This window comes from Excalfactoria chinensis, chromosome 5, assembly GCF_039878825.1.
Source record: "Excalfactoria chinensis isolate bCotChi1 chromosome 5, bCotChi1.hap2, whole genome shotgun sequence".
Taxonomy (NCBI): Eukaryota; Metazoa; Chordata; class Aves; order Galliformes; family Phasianidae; genus Excalfactoria; species Excalfactoria chinensis.
Window position 1 is genome coordinate 56,568,037 of NC_092829.1, and position 19,198 is coordinate 56,587,234.

General features: G+C 46.7%; 2 protein-coding genes across 3 annotated transcripts in view; one reads left to right on the forward strand and one right to left on the reverse strand.

Moving 5' to 3' along the window:
* PRMT3 (protein arginine methyltransferase 3) overlaps nucleotides 1–6,794 on the reverse strand; it is a 105,976-nt gene extending 99,182 nt beyond the window's left edge. The window contains exon 1 of the mRNA XM_072337794.1: nucleotides 6,723–6,794. The gene's annotated coding sequence lies outside the window, so the exon portion shown is untranslated. The remainder of the gene's footprint in view (nucleotides 1–6,722) is intronic.
* An 8,338-nt stretch (nucleotides 6,795–15,132) lies between these two features.
* On the forward strand, nucleotides 15,133–18,844 carry DBX1 (developing brain homeobox 1). 2 transcript variants are annotated; one of them, XR_011903793.1, is made up of 5 exons: nucleotides 15,144–15,561; nucleotides 15,778–15,879; nucleotides 17,151–17,353; nucleotides 17,451–18,381; nucleotides 18,492–18,809. XR_011903793.1 is itself a non-coding variant. In XM_072338643.1 (4 exons), the coding sequence occupies exons 1-4, from the start codon at nucleotides 15,213–15,215 to the stop codon at nucleotides 17,820–17,822; spliced, it is 1,026 nt and encodes a 341-aa protein (XP_072194744.1). In that variant the 5' UTR covers nucleotides 15,133–15,212; the 3' UTR covers nucleotides 17,823–18,844. The 2 variants fall into 2 exon arrangements, 1 of the variants encoding a protein (XP_072194744.1); XM_072338643.1 differs by having other exon boundaries at nucleotides 15,133–15,561; nucleotides 17,451–18,844.
* The last annotated feature ends 354 nt before the right edge of the window (nucleotides 18,845–19,198 follow it).

The following is a 19,198-nucleotide window of genomic DNA, read 5'->3' on the forward strand; positions in this document are numbered from 1 at the left end:
TTGTTACAAGCATGCTTCTTGTTCAGCCTGTAGGCACAGGGCCCAGACAGAAGCTCCCCACTCATCTGTCTCCTCTCAGGGATCAGCTACCCAACTCAGGTGCACCCAGAGGTTTTCCTGATAGGGAACTTCCTAGCCAGGCAAAGATGCACAGAGGGCTCATCTTCCAGCAGCCATCACCACGCTGCTCTTCCTAAAACTCTAAGAGTCCTTGCTCACATTTTAGTCTCTAGAAGGTAAAGATCACCTCTTAATGTTCTTCTCTATAGGACTGACAAGGACTGTTTAGATGAAGCTGAAAATCATACATTAGATGACTACAGAAGCAGATGTACACTATCTCCCAAGACCTATCGTAAAGTCATGTAGAGCAACACCACTCCAGGACCCAAAGCCTCATATAACCTATGTAAGATTATATTGCAAATAATTATATTCAAAAACATATTTATCTTTGCAAAAAGCAGAAGCAAGACATTGACACATAACGCAGGGAGGAGCTCCTGCCTTCAGGCACTGGCATTAGGTAACCCCAAGCAAACGCCAGATAGAAGGAAGCCCTTTCCTGACGCCCCAGCATACGAGCCAGACACAAACCGACGTGCAAAAACGCTGCAGGAATCTCGAGCTCTATTTTCCCATCCCTAACTCCCGCTTACCATTGCTCTCACGGTGTGCTCGAGAGCTTGTTGCCCTCTGGCGGCTGCTTGACTGAAAAAGCAGGAGTTTGTGATGAGAAGCTTGCTTTTCCAAGTTTCAGACCAGTGTTTAACCCTGAAGACCGATTTGTTACGTGCCCGTAAGTGCACATGCAGTGCTGTCATTCCTGCATATAGAGCACGTCAAACACGCATGCATTTATATTCCTGGTTTGCTGCGCTGCTGTGTCTCAGCAGAAGCTGTAGGAAGGAGTTTCAGTTGTGAGAGGTTTTAGTTATTAAGAGCTAGGTCTGTGAGTCCTATATTAACTCAGGAACACTGAAAACTTCTGTATACAGAGTGCCAGAAAGAGCTGACAACACAGAACTAGACACAAACACTCCCCATCTGCCTCGTGATCCAAGAACTGATCAAAACTGTTTTCTCCCCAGCAGCTTCTAGAGCAGATAACGTTTCTCACTGTACTCACACTGTTCAGAATCAAGCACTAAGTCTCTGCTCCATGTGACACAGAGATAGGTATGTAGCTGTATTAATTTATCCCCATGACAAGCTCAACCTTCATGTAGCTGCTGAAGCACCATCGTAACTTCTACTCATTAAACCAGACATCCTTTAGATTTTGATTCCACCCCTACTTAAAAACTTAAGCAATATGGGAACCCTACTGGAAGGTTTTCCTTTCTAAATCCCCTTTTTGGCATATCTCTGTAAAACTCCTCATTTCTCAGCACTTTGCATTCTGTAAGATGCACAGGAAGACGCACAGCAGGCGCCTAGAGACAAATCTGGATGAGGCAGGTCCCCGTGGTCTGTTAGGAAGGAAGAGGAATTAGAGACAGGAAGTGTCCTCCCTGGTTTGATTCAAAAGCAGTGTACAAATCCACATGCAGGAAATGAATTGCACTAATTGCTACCAATTAGCCACAACATAATCAAGTGTTCAAGATCACAAGTGTGTGGCTTCACCCAAATTCACTGGGAGGTGAAAGAGAACTTGTAATAACTGTTCCCTGGAAGACAAGCTTTCCTTTTTCATTCTACGCTGTTATTCTTAGAGCCAGTGAACGTTTCTCCTTGTAGATTACTCAAGAACTGAATTAAGACTACCACAAATGACAAGGTAATTCGGTTGGCAGAGGACCAAGTTACAGAACCAGCAGCAAGAAAGCAACCATAAACCTTAGTGCAGAGTACTTGGTTGAGCTCTTGTGGGTTCAAGATGATCACCCTTCCACAAGAAGTTGTGCATAGTAGATGTATGGTGTTCTGTTCTTAAGCGTGAGAAGAGCAAGCATGTGGATGTCCTTAATATCACATAGCATCAGCATCATCACAGTAGAATTATTTTCTCCACCCCCATCAAAATGAATGAAATTTGATATCATAATCTGAAGCAGCCGCTGGTGGAAGAGCCCAGGAGAGTTCATAAAAAAAAAACAGGGGCCAGTTCCTAAACAATGCATATTATTGACAGGCACTGGGAGCATGGTTTCATTCCAGGAGCCAAATCCTCCCCACAAGAGGAAGCATTCCTTTCTTACACAGTCTGGCACAAATCCGCATGCTTAAAGCTACTACAAAACTTGGCAATTTTTAGATATTCCCGAGCCCCAAAATCTACCTTGCACCTTTTTGGCCCTCTAGATGTTGCTCTAAGAAAGTTCCTCTGTGGCCCACAGTGCCCTGGAACACTTGCTTTGAGTTTCATATAAAGCTGTCCACAAGAAAAAAAAAAAAAGGAACAAAACCAATTTAAAATGTGATATGAACCACCCCCAGAGCACAGCATTTGCTCCCAGCAACTCCGCAATGCTTCAGCTTAGCTATAGCAAAAACAATTTGTCACAGCAACAGCTGAAACAAGATGTGTCAGCAAGATGAATGTCTTGCTCACCCATACTGCAATGCTGACCAGAGCTGGAGGGAAGAAAAATCAGTCTGCTTCCAGCATGTGTTAGGCAAGAAGATGCAACTCAACTTCACTAGAGATGGATACATGTCTGTAACTCATCAGGCTCTCTAGAATAAGCCCCAGCTAAAGCTCCTGATACCAGACAAGTCCATTCATTCATATTCAAGAACATTAAGTAACATTTAGGCAGACGTTGTCCAAACAATCAAAAACTCCATTAAAAACATGAATATGATCTGGACTCTTCAAAGGGCTCACACTGAATATGTCTTGCAGTACCGGGATTTTTTTTCCCTTCCAGTTTATTATCTGCTTTAATCATTAGGATTTACCAAATGGATCATCAAGTTTTACAGACCGATTCTGGGTCTTAACAGACAAATTAGTTTGTCTTTCTGTGCAATGTCAGGCTTTTGAGTTACAGTTTCACCCATAATGCAAACATAACTGCCATAAAAGCAGATACTTGCATTATCCAGGCATTAGATAAACCCCGAAACAGCTCCATTCCCACAGCTTTCAGATCTGTTCCCTCACAGTGCACTCACTGAACTCCAGAAAAACCAGTTAGGGACTTCTACCAAACACTTCAGAAGCCAATTTTGCTCATTTTTAAGTTCTGTTTTGAGATATTTGGCCTTCTTTTGCAGTCTTCAGTTTTTCCCCTTTCCATCTTCTGTTTGCTCTCCCCATCACCTTTTCTAAGGGTATGCTGGTGAGTTTACTGCTGAGGTACATTAAGCTTCATAATCTCACTCTTTTTTTTCCTTGCCCATTTGTGCTTCTGACCAGCACAAGCCCTCAACTGCCCCCAGGATGCTGATTCAACTAAACTTCAAAACATCTGAAATTAGGGCCTGGCTGCTGTGGGGTAGCACTAGACACAGACCTGCAGGTTGAAATGAGCACAGATGAAACTGGCACATCCCATATGATCCATCATGAGGAGCAGGAACACGTTCCCTGCTTTATCGTCATCATCATCATCATCCTTGGCTTTGCAGTGCAGGACAGAGCTGTAGTTTGCTTGAGGCAACCAAAGGAACACTGCCTGCTCTGGCTACATTTGTTAGTAGTGATCAATTAATCTTTCTCACCCTCTGTCACGTAACTCATGTCTTCTTATCCTCTCCTTTGCTGACCCCTTTTTCCTTTTTAAAATCTCCAATGCTCCAAATAGGGAAAAAGTAGTAAATCAAGGCAGTCTTGGACATGTTGCTCACATTCTACACTGGGTCCTAAGCCTAATCAACATAACCTGCCCCATTTATCTACTCCAAATCCTGTATTACAAAGCTTGAATCCCATTTTCTCCTCCCAGCACTAGTGTGTTTCAAAACTAATATTAGTTTCCCCCAACATGTAGGTGCCACAGATTGACTCTAGCTCAAACCCCACCCTGCAAGTCACATTCAGGAGACCGGATAACGCTGTATGACTTGCAGTGACAGCACACAGATGTAGATCTGCTCACTCACCACCTTTTTAAACGTGAGAGGTAACTTGAGCAAGGTTTGTGCACAATCTTTTTGTGTTACTGCTCGCCTGGTGAGCTTTGCCAGCTGCATTCATGCAGTAAGGCTTCCCTGTAAGCATCAGAGGACAGAGCAGCAGCGGGCTGCCCAGATTACCCCAGGTCTGGAGGAAGGATGTCAGAATTAAAGACTGTTTGCGTTAATTATTAGTTACTACAATTAGTCAAAGCCCAAAAGATTTTTAAAGCCAGGAAACAGATTTTGAGCTTTAGGTGTACTCAGGCTCTAAACTTCCCAACATTCCTCCTCAGAGATGTAATTGGTGTTGAGGTAAAATTGGTTTCATCATATATATATATATATATAACATTAGTAACTATCCTTAGTGCCTTTGAATCAAATAAAAAAAAAAGTTACAACTTCTTGCCCTTTCTGATAGAAATCACTCCATTTTGACCACCTGATGGGCCCTTGGGGTTAATTAGAAAATCCCCATCAAGAGCTCAGAGGCCAATATCAGCTGTCAAAACCCCACATTCCCCTCTTTCCCCTCTTTCAAGTGCAAAACAACCTGTGTCTGAAGATGTGCCAGAGAATAAAAGGGCACACCACAACCACTGTGGGCTCTGACTTAGACCTATTCATGGCCTCCCTACTATGAATACAGCAAAATCTCAAATGAAAGTTTTAATCTCCCCACTGCATTCAAGCCAAAGAGAAAAGGGCTTCCCTTTTAACAATTTCCCCCCTTAAATCTTTTGTGTTGCTATGCTCCTGGAAAAGCTGAGATTTTGCTCAGACCCAGCAAGGGCTTTTTGCCATAGAAAGCTCTGCACCTCAACCCTTTGTGCCGACACAAGAGTAAAGGTCCACTCAGACCAGAAGTAACTAATGCAAAGGGGCTTCGGAAGGTCTAAATACAAACCGAACAAGATCAGAGTTAAAAATGCAGATATCTGATCTCAGCTCCCTGCTCCCCTTCCCAAAGGCGTGCAAGCAACACTAAGATGAGTGATGCAAAACAAACACCCAAAAAGGACCAGATGCAACAATGCTGGAAGCCGAAGCCAGAAAAACCCCACTGCATGCATCCTCTGCAGAGAGAAAGAAACAAGAAACATTTCATGCATACAGGTGCTCATGCACAAGCATGATTGGGAACCACTGGAGCATTGCTATTCTGGTTATCACTGCCCGTTCCCCCTCTGTCCAAGAGAAATTTGTCCACTCAAACATCGCTAGCAATCGAATTCCACAGTCAGCTTTACGACTGAGGTAATGCAAGCACAGCCTTCGCCATTTAAATAATTGCTAGCCATGTGCTGACTTAACACTGCAGATAAGTGCAGAAAGGCTGAAGAAACCGAACACAAAAATATACATTACACATTCCAACTTTTTTGTTTCAGTTGCTTTCTTTCCTGGCTCTTTCACTGCCAAACACAGCTTTTATCACCTTGTATAGTTGGAATAATACAAGTGTATAGTTGTAATTACAGAATAAATGGATATCCAAAGAGTATCTAAGAAAAGACTCACCAGTGCTGAGGCTTTCAGTCAGGATGGATGCTGAACAATGTTGAGGCTCACCACAAAAACTCCACACAGAAGCAATCTCCAGAAAGAGATGCTACTTTAGTGGTGGTCAGCCCTTAAATGGCATCTAGGCGAGGTGGAGTCAAGCTCTCCACCTCTTCCAGAAGCACAGCTGAATTACCTTCACCTGTGCTCCTGCAGCTGACCCTTTGCTTGCCTCAGATGGTTAATCAGAGGTTCAGGCTGTGATCAACAGTTTCCCTTACACACCTCTTGCCTGGAACAGAACTTCCAGGTGCCTCAAATCTCTGCCAGCACAACCCCGTGGCACACTCATGCCCAGCCCTTCTCACCTAAATGAAGGCAATATGGTTTTATGACTCAGTGCTTCCCTGAGACTGTATTCTCTCCCTCCCCTTCAATGTAAGGAAACTCTACCATAGGGTCCCCGTCAGAGTAGAAGAACGCCTACCTTAGGAAGGAAAAATAAAGTCATATTTAATTAAGACACTTGGGCTTTTTCCACTAATACAAGAGAGCAACCCAGTGCTTGGAAGCAGCACCTTCTGGTCACCACCTACCCGGGGACTACAGCAGACAGGGGGTCAGTAGCCAAATAGGGCTGCAGCTTGGGGATCACCCCACTGCTGATTGACCAGCAGCTCACATCTGTCCCAGAGATGGTTTTGCCTAACAGACAAACTTCAGAATGCTCCTTAACGACCCTTCTGCCCCAAGATTTGGGCCATACTGGGCAGAATCAAATTCAAAAGCAGCAGTAGGGCCTGTTTTGCCTTAAACAGCATGGAGAACTAAATATATATGTTTATATAAATATAAGAAAAATGGGGGGGGGGGAAGGAAACAACACCCCCTCACAGCTTCACCTATCTTTGTGTTTCCACAGTTTTCAGTTGTTTTATCATTGTCACATTTAATAATACGTGTACATCAGATGTTCCCTCCTACCACAGAGCTACAATGCAACAGGAAAATTTAATGCAATTATCACATAATATTTGTATTCCACTGGGGTGGGTAAGACCATATGGTTTTGTATGGCTAGAATAATACAAGTGTATAGTTGTAATTACAGAATAAATGGATATCCAAAGAGTATCTAAGAAAAGACTCACCAGTGCTGAGGCTCACAGTCAAGATGGATGCTCATCAATGTTGAGGCTCACCACAAAAACTCCACACAGGAGCAATGTCCAGAAAGAGATGCTACCTTAGTGGTGGTCAGCCCTTAAATGGGATCTAGGAGAGGTGGAGTCAAGCTGCACCACATGCAGGAGCACAGCTGAATTACCTTCACCTGTGCTCCCACAGCTGATTCGTCTCTTGCCTCAGATGGTTAATCAGAGGTTCAGGCTGTGATCAGCAGTTACAGCTTTGTACATAGTCACTGTCAAATCATTTTACCTGAATAATGGCCAACAGTCATTGTGGTTATGTTCAACGTGCTAGTAGAGTATTTCATCTTTCCTTTGGTTTGAATAATATTTGCTCCGCTCACAAAGAAGCAAACTTGCATTTGACACCTTCTTGGTGATACTGGGTAAATTACTCACGGGTAGTCTGTCAAATACCAACAATTTAGGCAAAACTTAAATGCTGGCTGTGTTGGCAGTTCAAAAATGAGAGATGAAAACAAAGAGCGAGCCTGCTGGTCTGGTGGGTTATCTACCCGTTTGCAAAGTGCTTCATGTCTCCCTGTGAACATTGCTGAGCAAGCCCATGTCTGTGCTTAGGAATGGCTTAATTTATATGCCCTCAGATTGAGGTCATATCAATATTGTGCATAATCTCCACCAGCTTTACAGATGTTTTAACCTGAGAATGTTCAAGCTCATTGAGAGCTATTCATCGTTGGCAGATTGATATAGGAACTGACAATTCACTGCCATCCAAGTGTATCTGAGAAGACAAAGCTCACATAAATATTGTTGAGCATATCCCATTGTTGCTTCTTTATTTGTGCTGTTCAGCTTTCCACAGCTCTGTGCAGAAGATCACTTCCTCTCTCTGTCATATATCTGATAGCAAACAAAAAGCTGCTCACTTCCTTTTTACCAGTAGTGAACTGTACTAGAAATGTTAAACACAGGTTTGTCCACCCCAATCAACAAACAATGTGAAATAGAAGAGTACAGCAGGTCAGAGACAAGAGAGGAAGCTCAGCCCCAAAAAGGCACTGGAACAGCCTGCAGTGGGGCTTTCACAGTTAAAACCCTGCCTATTTGCCCAGCCCCTGTCCTTACCACCAGACCACAGAAAGAACCCAGGAGTCTCAGTGCCCCGTACTCTCTTCTGCCCATTAGACACCTCTCCCTTCCACTGCATCAAGGTACAAAGAAGTAAAGCCTTGCATTTTCTTCTGAAGTATTCCCAGCTAATTCAAATGGTTACATTACCCAGGTCAGGCAGACAAGCACAGACAGCATTTCAGTTGCCTTCATCTTGCCCCACATTAAACAACCAGACCTACATCAGTGTTTGGTGTAAAAATCAAACTAACAGGACTGGACAGTTGTCATCGGACTGAGGGCCTCTGTTCAGAAAGCTCTGGCTGAAGGCATCGTAGGAATGTAACATAACCAAGGGCACAGAAGGCAGGTGGAAGTTATAATTACACTTGAAGTACGCTATCGGTGAGCTACACTTAGGGCAAAAAGGTGAAACATGATTGAAAACATCCAACACAGCTTGCTATGCGAGTCCAAAAGGACTCATTTTTGCTCCCACAGGTATTATTTCTTCGTTAGGTATGAGGAGAACCAGCCAAACAGAACACAACTCACAGCCTGCACATGTTCACTGTGGGGCCTGAGTTCGTTCATCAAGCGCCAGGCACTCACACCATGCACCAACATCACGGTGATGTCTTCTCTGCTGCAGTTGAAATGCATGCAGTCACCACAGTCTGGCCCTCATTCCCCCCTATACTTACACTCCAATTACACAGACAGGCCAAGTGCACTGAGTTTTCTCAGTTCCTCATCCCACCGCACTGATTCCCAGCAGCTCGATATTTACACCGTGCACACACTGCATCTTTTCCTGTTGGCTGAAAAAAAACCAAACAAAACACCCAAACAAGATCACATATGCTATTCTCCTAAATAGTGAAAGCAACAGCAACACCGTTTACATCCAGCACAAGAACAAACATGCAAACATGCCTCAGAACACGACTTTCTTTGGGACAGTGTCAGACCTCCGTGTGAACAACCCCAGCGTCAGGGTCTGGAAAGAGCAGCTTCTGGAGCCCTATAGAGGTGCTTTTGCTTCCCTGACTTCTCACACGCTATTCTTTCAAATGAATTTAAGGCTTTTCTTGTCCAAATCCCTGCAAAAGTAACCACGCTGCAGTTTTTCTACTATTATGCAAATAGATTAATCAGCCAACGCTCCAGTGAGAATTAATTTATATTTGAATCAAATGAGGCCTGGAGTCTTTATAGCCGAACCCTCAGGCCAAGGCCCGGGCTAGGTAGCAACTTCATATTATTCCTTTGACGAAATGTGAACTGACACAAATACCACGGCTCACTTTCAATCCGATTACCCCGTTACCTCCCATCAATGCTACCCCAGCCATCAGCCCCTCGCGTCCCTCCTTTCAGTGGCACAGCCAACAACTGACAACTCCTCCCCAATAAACAAGCACCCACGCCACCACCTCGGACCCCCACTCTTAACCCATCATCCCTCCTCAATGGCCCTTATTCGACAAGGTACTTTATTTTGTTTGTAAGAACTGGGGGCCAAACAGCGCAGAAATGCTGTTGGGCTGGGGCTGCAATTCAAACTTGCTCTTTCAGAGCTGCTCTGTACTCAGCCATTAAGAATAAACACCCACAACATATACCAGCACCATCCTTGTACACACATACACGCAGGCACACATTTAGTTTGATAGAATTGCTGATATCTGTTATCTTTCTCATTCTCCTTAGCCCTCACGTAAAACAATGTTTGGGGCTACTATGTCCAAAGGTCAATGTAAAGTGAACCCACATTTTATGCGGCATCCTTATACTAAACTCATGTTGACAACCACTACATTCTTTCCATTGCATGACACAGGAACTTGTTTTTTAAAAAGACTTTTTTTTTTTTCTTTTCCTTTTTAAAACTGTAAGCATTTAAAAAGCTTGGCTAAACAATCCACCAGGTGTGAGAAAAGCCTTTTCTATGCAAGCAGCTCTGTGTTGGGAAACCTATACTTTGTAATTAGATTAGCAAGCAGGAGCTGAATGGCTCTGATAAAAACACCTCCCCTCACATACTGTTTACAGCACATAAATGATAACTAAGCTTCTCTAGTCATGGCTAAAATCTACTTAAAAATGGGAATGCTGCACGCTCTGGAATTTAAATGAAGAGGAAAATGAAACAAAAAGCAATATGTGATCACTTTGCTGCCTTACCTAGACAAGGCATTATTTGAAGGTACAGGTTATAAATAAACCCTGCGATTAAACAGATTCTGATTTCATCTTACCTTTGGTTTTAATAATATTTGTTCTGCTCACAAAGAAGTGAAATACTGTTCTGAAAGGTTCTTGGCAATACTAGGTCATTGGTCTCAGGTAGGCCACTAATGACATGCAGAAGGAAGAGTTAAATTCAGCCCACTAGTGGAGGAGATGTCCAGCTAGGCAACACAACATCACAAAAAGCAGCCTAGGCTCAAGAGAGGCTCTCCTTTCCATGGCTGGCCCTAATATGAGCCTGTGAGTGTACCACCTGAACTCCACACCCTCTGGTCAGGGGTGCAAACAATCTGCCTGTTCTCCCTATGCCAGCCACTGCCCTTGACCAGGTGCTTAATCACCAGTTCAAGCTGTGACCTAACAGTCCCATTACACCGTGGGTTCCTGTACCACCTGGAAGAGGAAGACCCCCACTATGTTGTCTCCTTCTCCTGCCTTCCCTTCAACCCTGACACATAAGCTCCCTGGAAACTGCTCATCCATCCCCAGGAGGAGCTCTGTGGACTCCAGCTGGTCACTGGTGTAGAGGGCAATACCCTTTCTCTTTCTCACATCTCACATCTGCAAAAAGCAGCCCACAAGGACAAGCAGAAACACGGCCGCCTGCTTTCACCTGCCTTTCCAATTCATACCAAGAAACTTAGAGCAGAATGCATGGACTGCTTGGACCAGAGCTTTCTGATTCATTTCTCGTCGGCTCTATAAAGTGAAACCCCCTGCAGGGTGAAGTTTCTCGTCTCTCTTCTTTAGTCAAAGCTCTGGAAATCAAATATATTGTATGCTGCTTTTCCAAAAAGTCCAGCACATGTCATCTCCTCCTCTATGGATGCACTGCAATTTACCAAAGACCTATGGATAAGTAAAGCAGTGGGTAAGGTTGGTTCTGGAACAGTTCTGGCTGGTTCTGGAAAGATTTGCCACTGCCATTGGCAAAGGATCACAACTTCGTGTTGCAGTCAGTTAGTAGGAATAGAGTTGAAACCTGACTTGGGGTGGGGGGGATCCTTTTATTCTCTGCACTGACTTTCGTGGAACCAGAGAAATACATGTTGGAGAAAGTAAGGAGGAGGAAGGTATTGCTTTCCCTTATCCTCGAGGAAATGAGGGCAAGGAATAAAGGACTGTGTTGCACTCCGCAAACCCCTGCTCACCGAGTTGCACACAACCCAGTCTGTGAACGAAGCTGGCTCTAGGAAGGTTGTGTGTGTGACTGTTTGTTTATTAGCCAAATCAGTGGGGAAGAAAAAAGGAAGATTGTTCAACCCCAAAATATTACTATTTTGAAATGAGAGTTGGAGGTTGGGGAACAGATAAAAGGACGAGGTGGGCAAAAACTATCACATCTGCAAGAAAGGGTGCCAAGTAAACAGGCTTAGGGAGGAGTTAGCAAAGCATAAACAAGACACAGGGACTAAACTAAAGTTAATTACTTCTGACAAGACAGGATCATCTGGTTGCATTTCAGGCCATGCGCTCTCTGGGCTGGCCAGGATGAATGGCGAGGGAGAAGAAAGTAACTCTCCCCTCCAGGTCCCTCTGCCAAGTCTGGGCCATGCGCTCCGTCCAAGATCCCTCTTTCTTTGCGCAGAGAGAGAGAGGGGGAGAGGAGAGAGAAACACAGTTAACCACCTGTCAGGGCTGAGGACACAATAAGGCAGCCCCCAAAAGAGCTTTTCATGCATGCGTAATATATTTGTTCAGCTATTCACTTAATGAAGCTGATAAATGTGATGCGAAACAATAGTCAAGTTAATCTATTTAGTAAAATGTTTTGAGACTCTCAGGCGATGTTAAGGAGGGTAGTGTGTTCGGGGACATTTTCATTTCAATACTCTCATCTCTCCCCTCTTAGGGGGGTTCGAGCAACCTATGTGAATATAATTTCTTATAAATGTGTCTTTAATGGGTTTAATTCACCCTTGCCAGCTGTTTTTTTAGCTATTTTGTAAGAGCAAAACAAACGTGCCAGGCTTGGAAAGCTAGTTAAAATTAGTTTCGGTCACTGGGGCCAAGCTATATTTCCTGCAAACCATCTGCTTGATTGGCACAATAGAAGGATTTTCAAGAAAAAAAAAAAAAAAAGAAAAAAAAAAGAAAAGAAAAAAAAAAGAAATAAAATAAAGGCCGGGGGGGAGGGAGGGGGTGTTGGATCTAAAAAAGCTTTGAGCCAACCAACAGTTACTGTTCCTTGTGCCGAATTCTAAAGGTGCAGCCTTAGGTGTCGCAGCGCAGCTCCATTGGGGCTCAAGGCACCCGGCCCCTCTCCGGCCGTCCCCAGGGGGAGAGCAGGCAACACGGGGATGCTTCGCTTCATCCCGTCCGGCCCGGGGCGGCCCCCGCTCTGCCGCCAGCACTCCGGGAGCCGGGCCCGTCGTTCCGTGTCCTCGCTGGAAGTGGCGGCTCTCCCAATTTCATGCGGATTACCAACCCCGGCCCGGGACACACGCAGGCTGCCGCCGCCCCTCGGCCCCACCGCCGGCGTTAGTCCCCCCCCCCTCCTTTTTCCCCCCCCCCCCCTCTCTTTTTTCGCCTAAGAAAGCGAGTGACTTTTAAGAAATAAATTTGAAGATAACGACATTAAAATGAATGGCAGGAAGCACAAAACCTCATGAGCATAGGTCAAACGGCATTAGTCACAGGTTTTATCCCGGGACATTAGAATTCCCTTCTCTTAAGTGATCACCGCCTTTGAAAAGAAACTTCCAAAGGAGATCGCTGAAAATGAGATCCTTTCGTCTGATTTCTTGGTTCCTCGCGGCCTCTCGTCCCTTTCAATAGACGCCTCGTCCCTTTTGCCGTGGTGCTTAAGGAATTCTTTGAGTGTGCTCAGACGCATCGCGAGGAACCGGGTCCACGTGTGCCCCAGCATGCGCCTGACCCAGCCCAACCCAACGTGTCAGAGCCCCTTCTTGAGGCAGGCGAAATTAGACCGCAGCCCGGCGCACAGCGAGGCGAAACGGCCACGATGTGTCGGCAAATATATAGATATATCTATATAAAAGGAGAAGACCATCTCAGAGGGCCCCATACAGACTGTAAAGCACGGAGCGGGGCCGGCCCCGCCCGGCTGGGAAGGGCAGAGCGGGGAGAGAAAGGACGGGGAGGGGGGGCGAAAGAAGAAGAGGGGGGGCAGCGCGTTACTTGTATGGGGAAAGCCCCGCTCACTTCTTTTTTCCATTGACTCTCGTTTCACACCTAGAACGGGCTGCATAGAGTTCAAATAACCCGGGAGGGGGTAAGAGGGAGGCTGAAGGAGGGAGAGATGGGGCAGCCCATGCTTCCCCCCCATCCCCAGCTATTAGCCGGGCAGGTGCTGGGGTCCCGCCGCGCTGCCCTCGCCCTTTACCTGCTTAGCGCCGAGATTAACAAACCCGGGGAGGTTTCATTAACAAGGGGGCCGGCAGCTCCCCCGCCTCCCTCCCTCCTTCCGCAAATGCCCGGAGATGTGTCAGCATCGCCCGAGCTCGGGGGCCGATTCCATCCTCTGGTAAATAACTTTTTGATTTGAATCGAGGGAGAGGTTTAACAGACTTTCTTTCTTCCTTAATGTGATATAAATCGCAGATGCACTTTTCTTGAATGGTTAAAGCATCGACATGGAGATCACCGGCACAAAACGGGCGGACAAAAAGCATCGGGAGAAATAAAGCTGGTTAATAAGATTTTTGAGAAAGCTTTGTGTTAAAAAGTAAAAAGGGAAAACAGCTGAAGGTGACAGTTAGTTCATGGTTAATAGGATCAAGGCTGCATGGCTGAGCTGCACACTTCTGCTCGCTAAGGTTCAGCCCCACCAAAGGGCTGAATGGGGCGCTTTTAAAACATAGGACATTTAACACATCTGTTATATTCTTTAACACAGAAATCAGGTAAAAGCGCTCTCAATACTCGCTTTCATCCCCCGGCTCCAAAGGGAACTAAGTACCCTGGCGCCCATTTCCATCTCTGCAGCTACAAACGAACCCATTCCGCCCGAAAACAAGCGTTTTCGTGTTTTTCCGCTGCCGGTGCCCCGCGGGTCCCGCACACATCGGAGAAACGCAGCCGCCGGTGCGCTCAGAGCCGGCCCAACTCGGGCCGATTTACTTCCTAAACACCGCAGCATTCCCTTCGTTTTCACGGTGGGGGAGAGCTCTTACCACTCTTTTTAATATGCGTGAGATTAAGAGGACCAACAGATTGAGAACCTGCGGTGTCTGCTCTGCTCCAACAGAGCTCTTTACATCTTTGCTATTCTTAGCGCTCCCATTTTCTTGGGGCGAGTTCTGGTTCTGACCACGAGCACACTCAGGGGATCCTCACGAGTGTCAGGCCGCTGGAAGTGGAAGCTGCAGGTCCACTTTGTAGCCGACTTCAAACGTGGGGACTGGAAAAAGTAGCCAACCCCACGCCAACACCAACACCACGCCAACAGCACCATGCCAACATCACGCCCGGAGCACTGCGAGCACAGAGCAGAACACGTCCGAACCGCACTCAGAATATTTCCTTCCTCCATAGTTTAATGCCTCGTTTCCCATTCGTATTTACTGCGACAAAAAGAAAGAAAAGAAACAACAACAACAACGAAAAAAAACCCAAAAACGGTACTTTTCTGACGGTTTAGATGAATATTTATTGATTTATTTCCTAACCTCAGCGGGGGAGAGGCAAATAAATTTAGTGCTTTCTTTAAATAATTCCCTTTCTATGAGGCAAGATGTCATTGGAAACTTTTAAATAGGCATTTAATTAGCCCGTGTGTGTTGCCTCGGAACAAAACCCTGCTGGGAGCCTTTGGAGCGACGTATTCCAAAGAGGCGGTCAATATGCAAAATTGATGACTACACTTTCTTTGTGGAGCGGCCATTGTGCGCGGGGTGCTTATGAAGCCTAATCCAATCATAAATTGCAGCCCCGAACCAATGGGCAGCCCCGGAGCGGCCGCTGAATGAAGCCGGAGTGGAGAACTTTGTTGAACCCCATTGTTGGGGCTGTCACCGCTGAAAGAGCCCTAGCGGGACTGACCACTATAAAACCCCTCATCCAGGAGGAAGGGCACAGAGAACCCTGCCCGGCTCGCTAGTGGGATCTTTATTCACGGACAGACAGACAGGCGGAGGGACGGACGGACGGACGGCCCCTGCGATGATGTTCCCCAGCCTCATCGCCCCGCCGGCTGTCTACCCGAGCCTGCTGCGGCCCACTCCCACCCTCACCTTGCCGCAGTCGCTGCAATCCGCTTTCTCCAGCCACTCCAGCTTCCTGGTGGAGGACCTGATCCGCATCAGCCGGCCCGGCGCCTACCCGCCCCGCAGCGCTCCCCCGCCCAGCAGCATGTCCCCCCCGGCCTCAGCACCCAGGACAGACTCGGGGACGCCGGAGCTGCCCGGCTGCACCGCGGCCAGGAGGATCTGCTCTCCCCAAAGCTCCGGCAGTGACTCCACGTTCCTCAAGTTCGGGGTCAACGCCATCCTGTCCTCCGCCCCCCGCACCGGTAAGCGGCCTCTCCGGGGGAAGAGAAGGGAGAGGGAGGGGGTAGGGAGGACCTCACCTTCCCCTACTTAAGGGGCCGGGCAGCGGCGAGCCCCCGAAGGAGCCGGGTTTTCTGCCCGGGAGGGAACGCGGCGGCAGGGCGAGCCGAGCCCCGCCGAGAGTTTCCGGATCGATTCGCTGCCAGCCTTCTTAATTTCGTTGTATTTCTTTTACTTAGAGTCCTCTCCTGCTTTGCTTCAAAGCGTCCCTCCAAAGACTTTCTCCTTTCCGTACTTTGAAGGATCCTTCCAGCCTTTCATCAGATCTTCCTATTTCCCAGGTAGGTATAGAATAGTTCCTCCCAGCTTCCGCTCTCTCTGCCCCCAACTGACGTTTCTCTGCCCACCACCCCGTTGCTCCGCGCCCGCTTCCTCCCGTCCCGCCGTCGCCTTCAGCACCACGGGCGGAGTGGACAGCGCCCGCCGCGCCCGCGCAAATCTGCGCGTCCCCGCGGGGCCGCGTGCACCCGCCGCGCGTTCCTGGGGCTGGCAGCGGCCGTCGAGGACCTGCGGAGAACTTTCCCTTCTTCTTCTTCCTCCTCCTCCTCTTCTTCTTCTTTTAAATCTAATTACACAAGCTATTAGTTTAAAAGAAAAACGGGGAAAGAGAGAGAGGAAAAAATAACCCCAGCTCTTCCATTCATCCTCCGGATAATGGAATTTGCTCCCTTTCTCCAGCGTGTGAATAGCCTAACAAAAACAACTTGAGCTTTATAAATAGCTTTTCATGTCCATTTAATGAAAATGATTTGGGGAAAGAGACGATTGTGCCATCAGTATTCTCCCGAGGAGCCCGGCATGCTGTTGTGTTTAGTTTGAAAGTGTAAATCTCTTTTGTTCCAATAATATATGGCATTAGCTGCTTGTCCTCAGTCTTTTTCTGTTAGTTCATTACTACACAATTACCATTCACGCTTCATTAGCATCTCTGTCTCTCTTGGGGAGGTTCTCCCCCCCCACCACCACACTTGTGGTTTTTAAGGCGAAACTCTGCCCTTTTTATCATACAAATGCCACGGGGAGCCGGGCAGTGTGCTAATTAGCCGTTACTTTTCATGTCTTCGGCTTGAATTCTCCAACTTGGGGGGAGGGAGAGAGATTAATATAGGAAAAAGAAAAATAAAAAGATGAATACTGATTGATCAAAACTGAGTCCAAAGGGGCCGGTTTTGTTCTGACCAGAAAAGTCCTCGTTTTCATCTCAAGCATTAAGAAAGTGCCTGAAATAATAAAAGCTTCTGGGAAAAAAAAAAAAAAAAGAAAAAAGAAAAAGAAAAAAAAAAAAAAAAAGAAAACAACCAACCCACAAGTAGGAGGGAAAGCTTTTCTCCCACACCTCCACCCCAGCCGGTGCACTGAGCCTTGCCTTTTGAGGCCGAAGCCCTTTGAATCCCTCAACAAAACAGGCCACCATCGAGCCATTTCCCACGTTTGAGCTGATGGCCCTAATCCCAGTTACGGCCCCAATGAAAGGCAACGGCCATTTGAGCATGAAGATCCCTTCAGGCCCCAGATCAGTGGTCCACGCTCACCCTGCTCTTCTGTCCTGCAGCTGCCTCGGCTGTTGTTCCCATCCCTGGCACCTTCTCGTGGCCGCTGGCTGCCCGTGGTAAGCCGCGCCGTGGCATGTTGCGCCGTGCCGTCTTCTCCGATGTGCAGCGCAAGGCATTGGAGAAGATGTTCCAAAAGCAGAAGTACATCAGCAAGCCTGACAGGAAGAAGCTGGCGGCCAAGCTGGGTCTCAAGGACTCACAGGTGAGCCCTCCTTCCCCCTCAAGATGTGACCAAAGGCCTTCCCTGCTCCCCATGCAACTGAGTTGAGTTGTTTCTGAGTTTCTTCCTCCACCCTCAGGTGAAGATCTGGTTCCAGAACAGGAGAATGAAGTGGAGGAACTCCAAAGAAAGAGAGCTCCTCTCCTCTGGTGGTTGCAGAGAGCAAACCCTACCCACCAAGTTCAACCCCCACCCAGACCTCAGCGACGTTGGCAAGAAGTGCTCAGGGGAGGAGGAGGAAGAGGAGGAAGGCCCCATGGCATGCCCCCCCAGCCCCCTGCACCCCCTGCCCTACCACCCAGCCCCACAGCACCTGCGGGACAGGCTGGGCCCCCAGACACCTCCCTCCCCATCACACTCCAGCAGCCCCAGCAAACCCTCAGACTGCTCGGACTCAGAGGAAGAGGATGAGGAAGGGGAGGAAGAAGAAGAAGAGATAACAGTCTCTTAGGTTGCCCACCTGCTCATACCATCGCATGGGGACATTGCAAAGGTGTACATAACAGAGGGCTATAAATTGAAGAGGTGATGTTCCACCTGCATGTCCGTATGCTTCTCCAGGGCAGGTTCCCTATCACATGGCCACAAGCCTTCCTGCTCCAGGTATTCCTGATTTTTCTGTCCCATGAGAAGGTATTCACACCCATAGTGTCTGTTGACCTCTTCAAAACCATTCCTCTCTGCTTAACAACCAGTATTTGCTCAGTTAGCTGCATCAGCCTGAAAGCAAGGGGCAGACAGTTCCTTCCTTTATAGCAGGGAAATATTTTTTCCAGACAAAACACCACCAATACCAACATAATACAGGTGCTATGGTCATTTTCCCACCTTCCAACCGAATTCCCAGCTACTACCAAGAGTTCAGAACCTGAGGATTGCTCTGATCTGGTGATGGCCTCATCCCAAGGCAAAGGACGTCCATGAGATGTGCAGACAAACCACTGCCCCCTTCTCACCCTCACCGTGCCACCGTGCCACACGCCCATGGGAACCACCACAATCGCCTTCAGGTATAACACAGTGTGCCTTGTGTAGCGGGGACCTTCTCTGTTGGTGTTGGTTTAATTTACACGTCCTTTCTTTAGACACAGCACTGTCTAACTCACTTTTCTGCCCACAGGCCTGTGCTTGCTTTCCGCTTGGCTTCTGCTATGTGCTGTGGACAGAGGAAAGGGGATGTACCTCTTTGGTTTTGACTGAACTTTGCTGTCTTTGCACAGCTTATATGAACTGTACGCTATTTTGTACACTTACTCTGTATGGATGTTTTATACCAAGGTTATTGTGAGTAACAATGGCTGAATAAGGTGTCTTTTTTAATTAAATGATGGCTGAGAAATGGAGAAATGTAGCTGTTTAAATGTGTAACTTATAAAGAAACACTTTTATTTTGTATTTTTACCATGTACAGACTTTAAATATGTGTATATATAATAAAATGAATGACTACCAAATAAAAGAATGTAGATTTCCAAGCTTGGCCATTCAGCAGTGCATGCTTCCTGTTTGCAGGTTGGTGTAGGTTGAGCCTGGGACCAAACAGGGATACAAAATAAAACCACTTTTTGTCAACGCTGCAGTCATTTGATCAGGTAAGGCAAACAAAGACAAGGGCCTCTTCTAACAAAATAATGTTAATAAGACTAAGCTGAAGCAATGCATCTGAACGTGCCTTTGCTTAGTTTTAATCAGCCACTGCAGTATGAACCTGTTGATTTCCAGTACTTGGGCTGCCTACCTTAATACATGGCAAAATAAATGTTCAGGGAGAAAAAGAATAGAAAAAAACAAAAACAAAACAAAAAAACAAACAAAAAAAAAACAAAT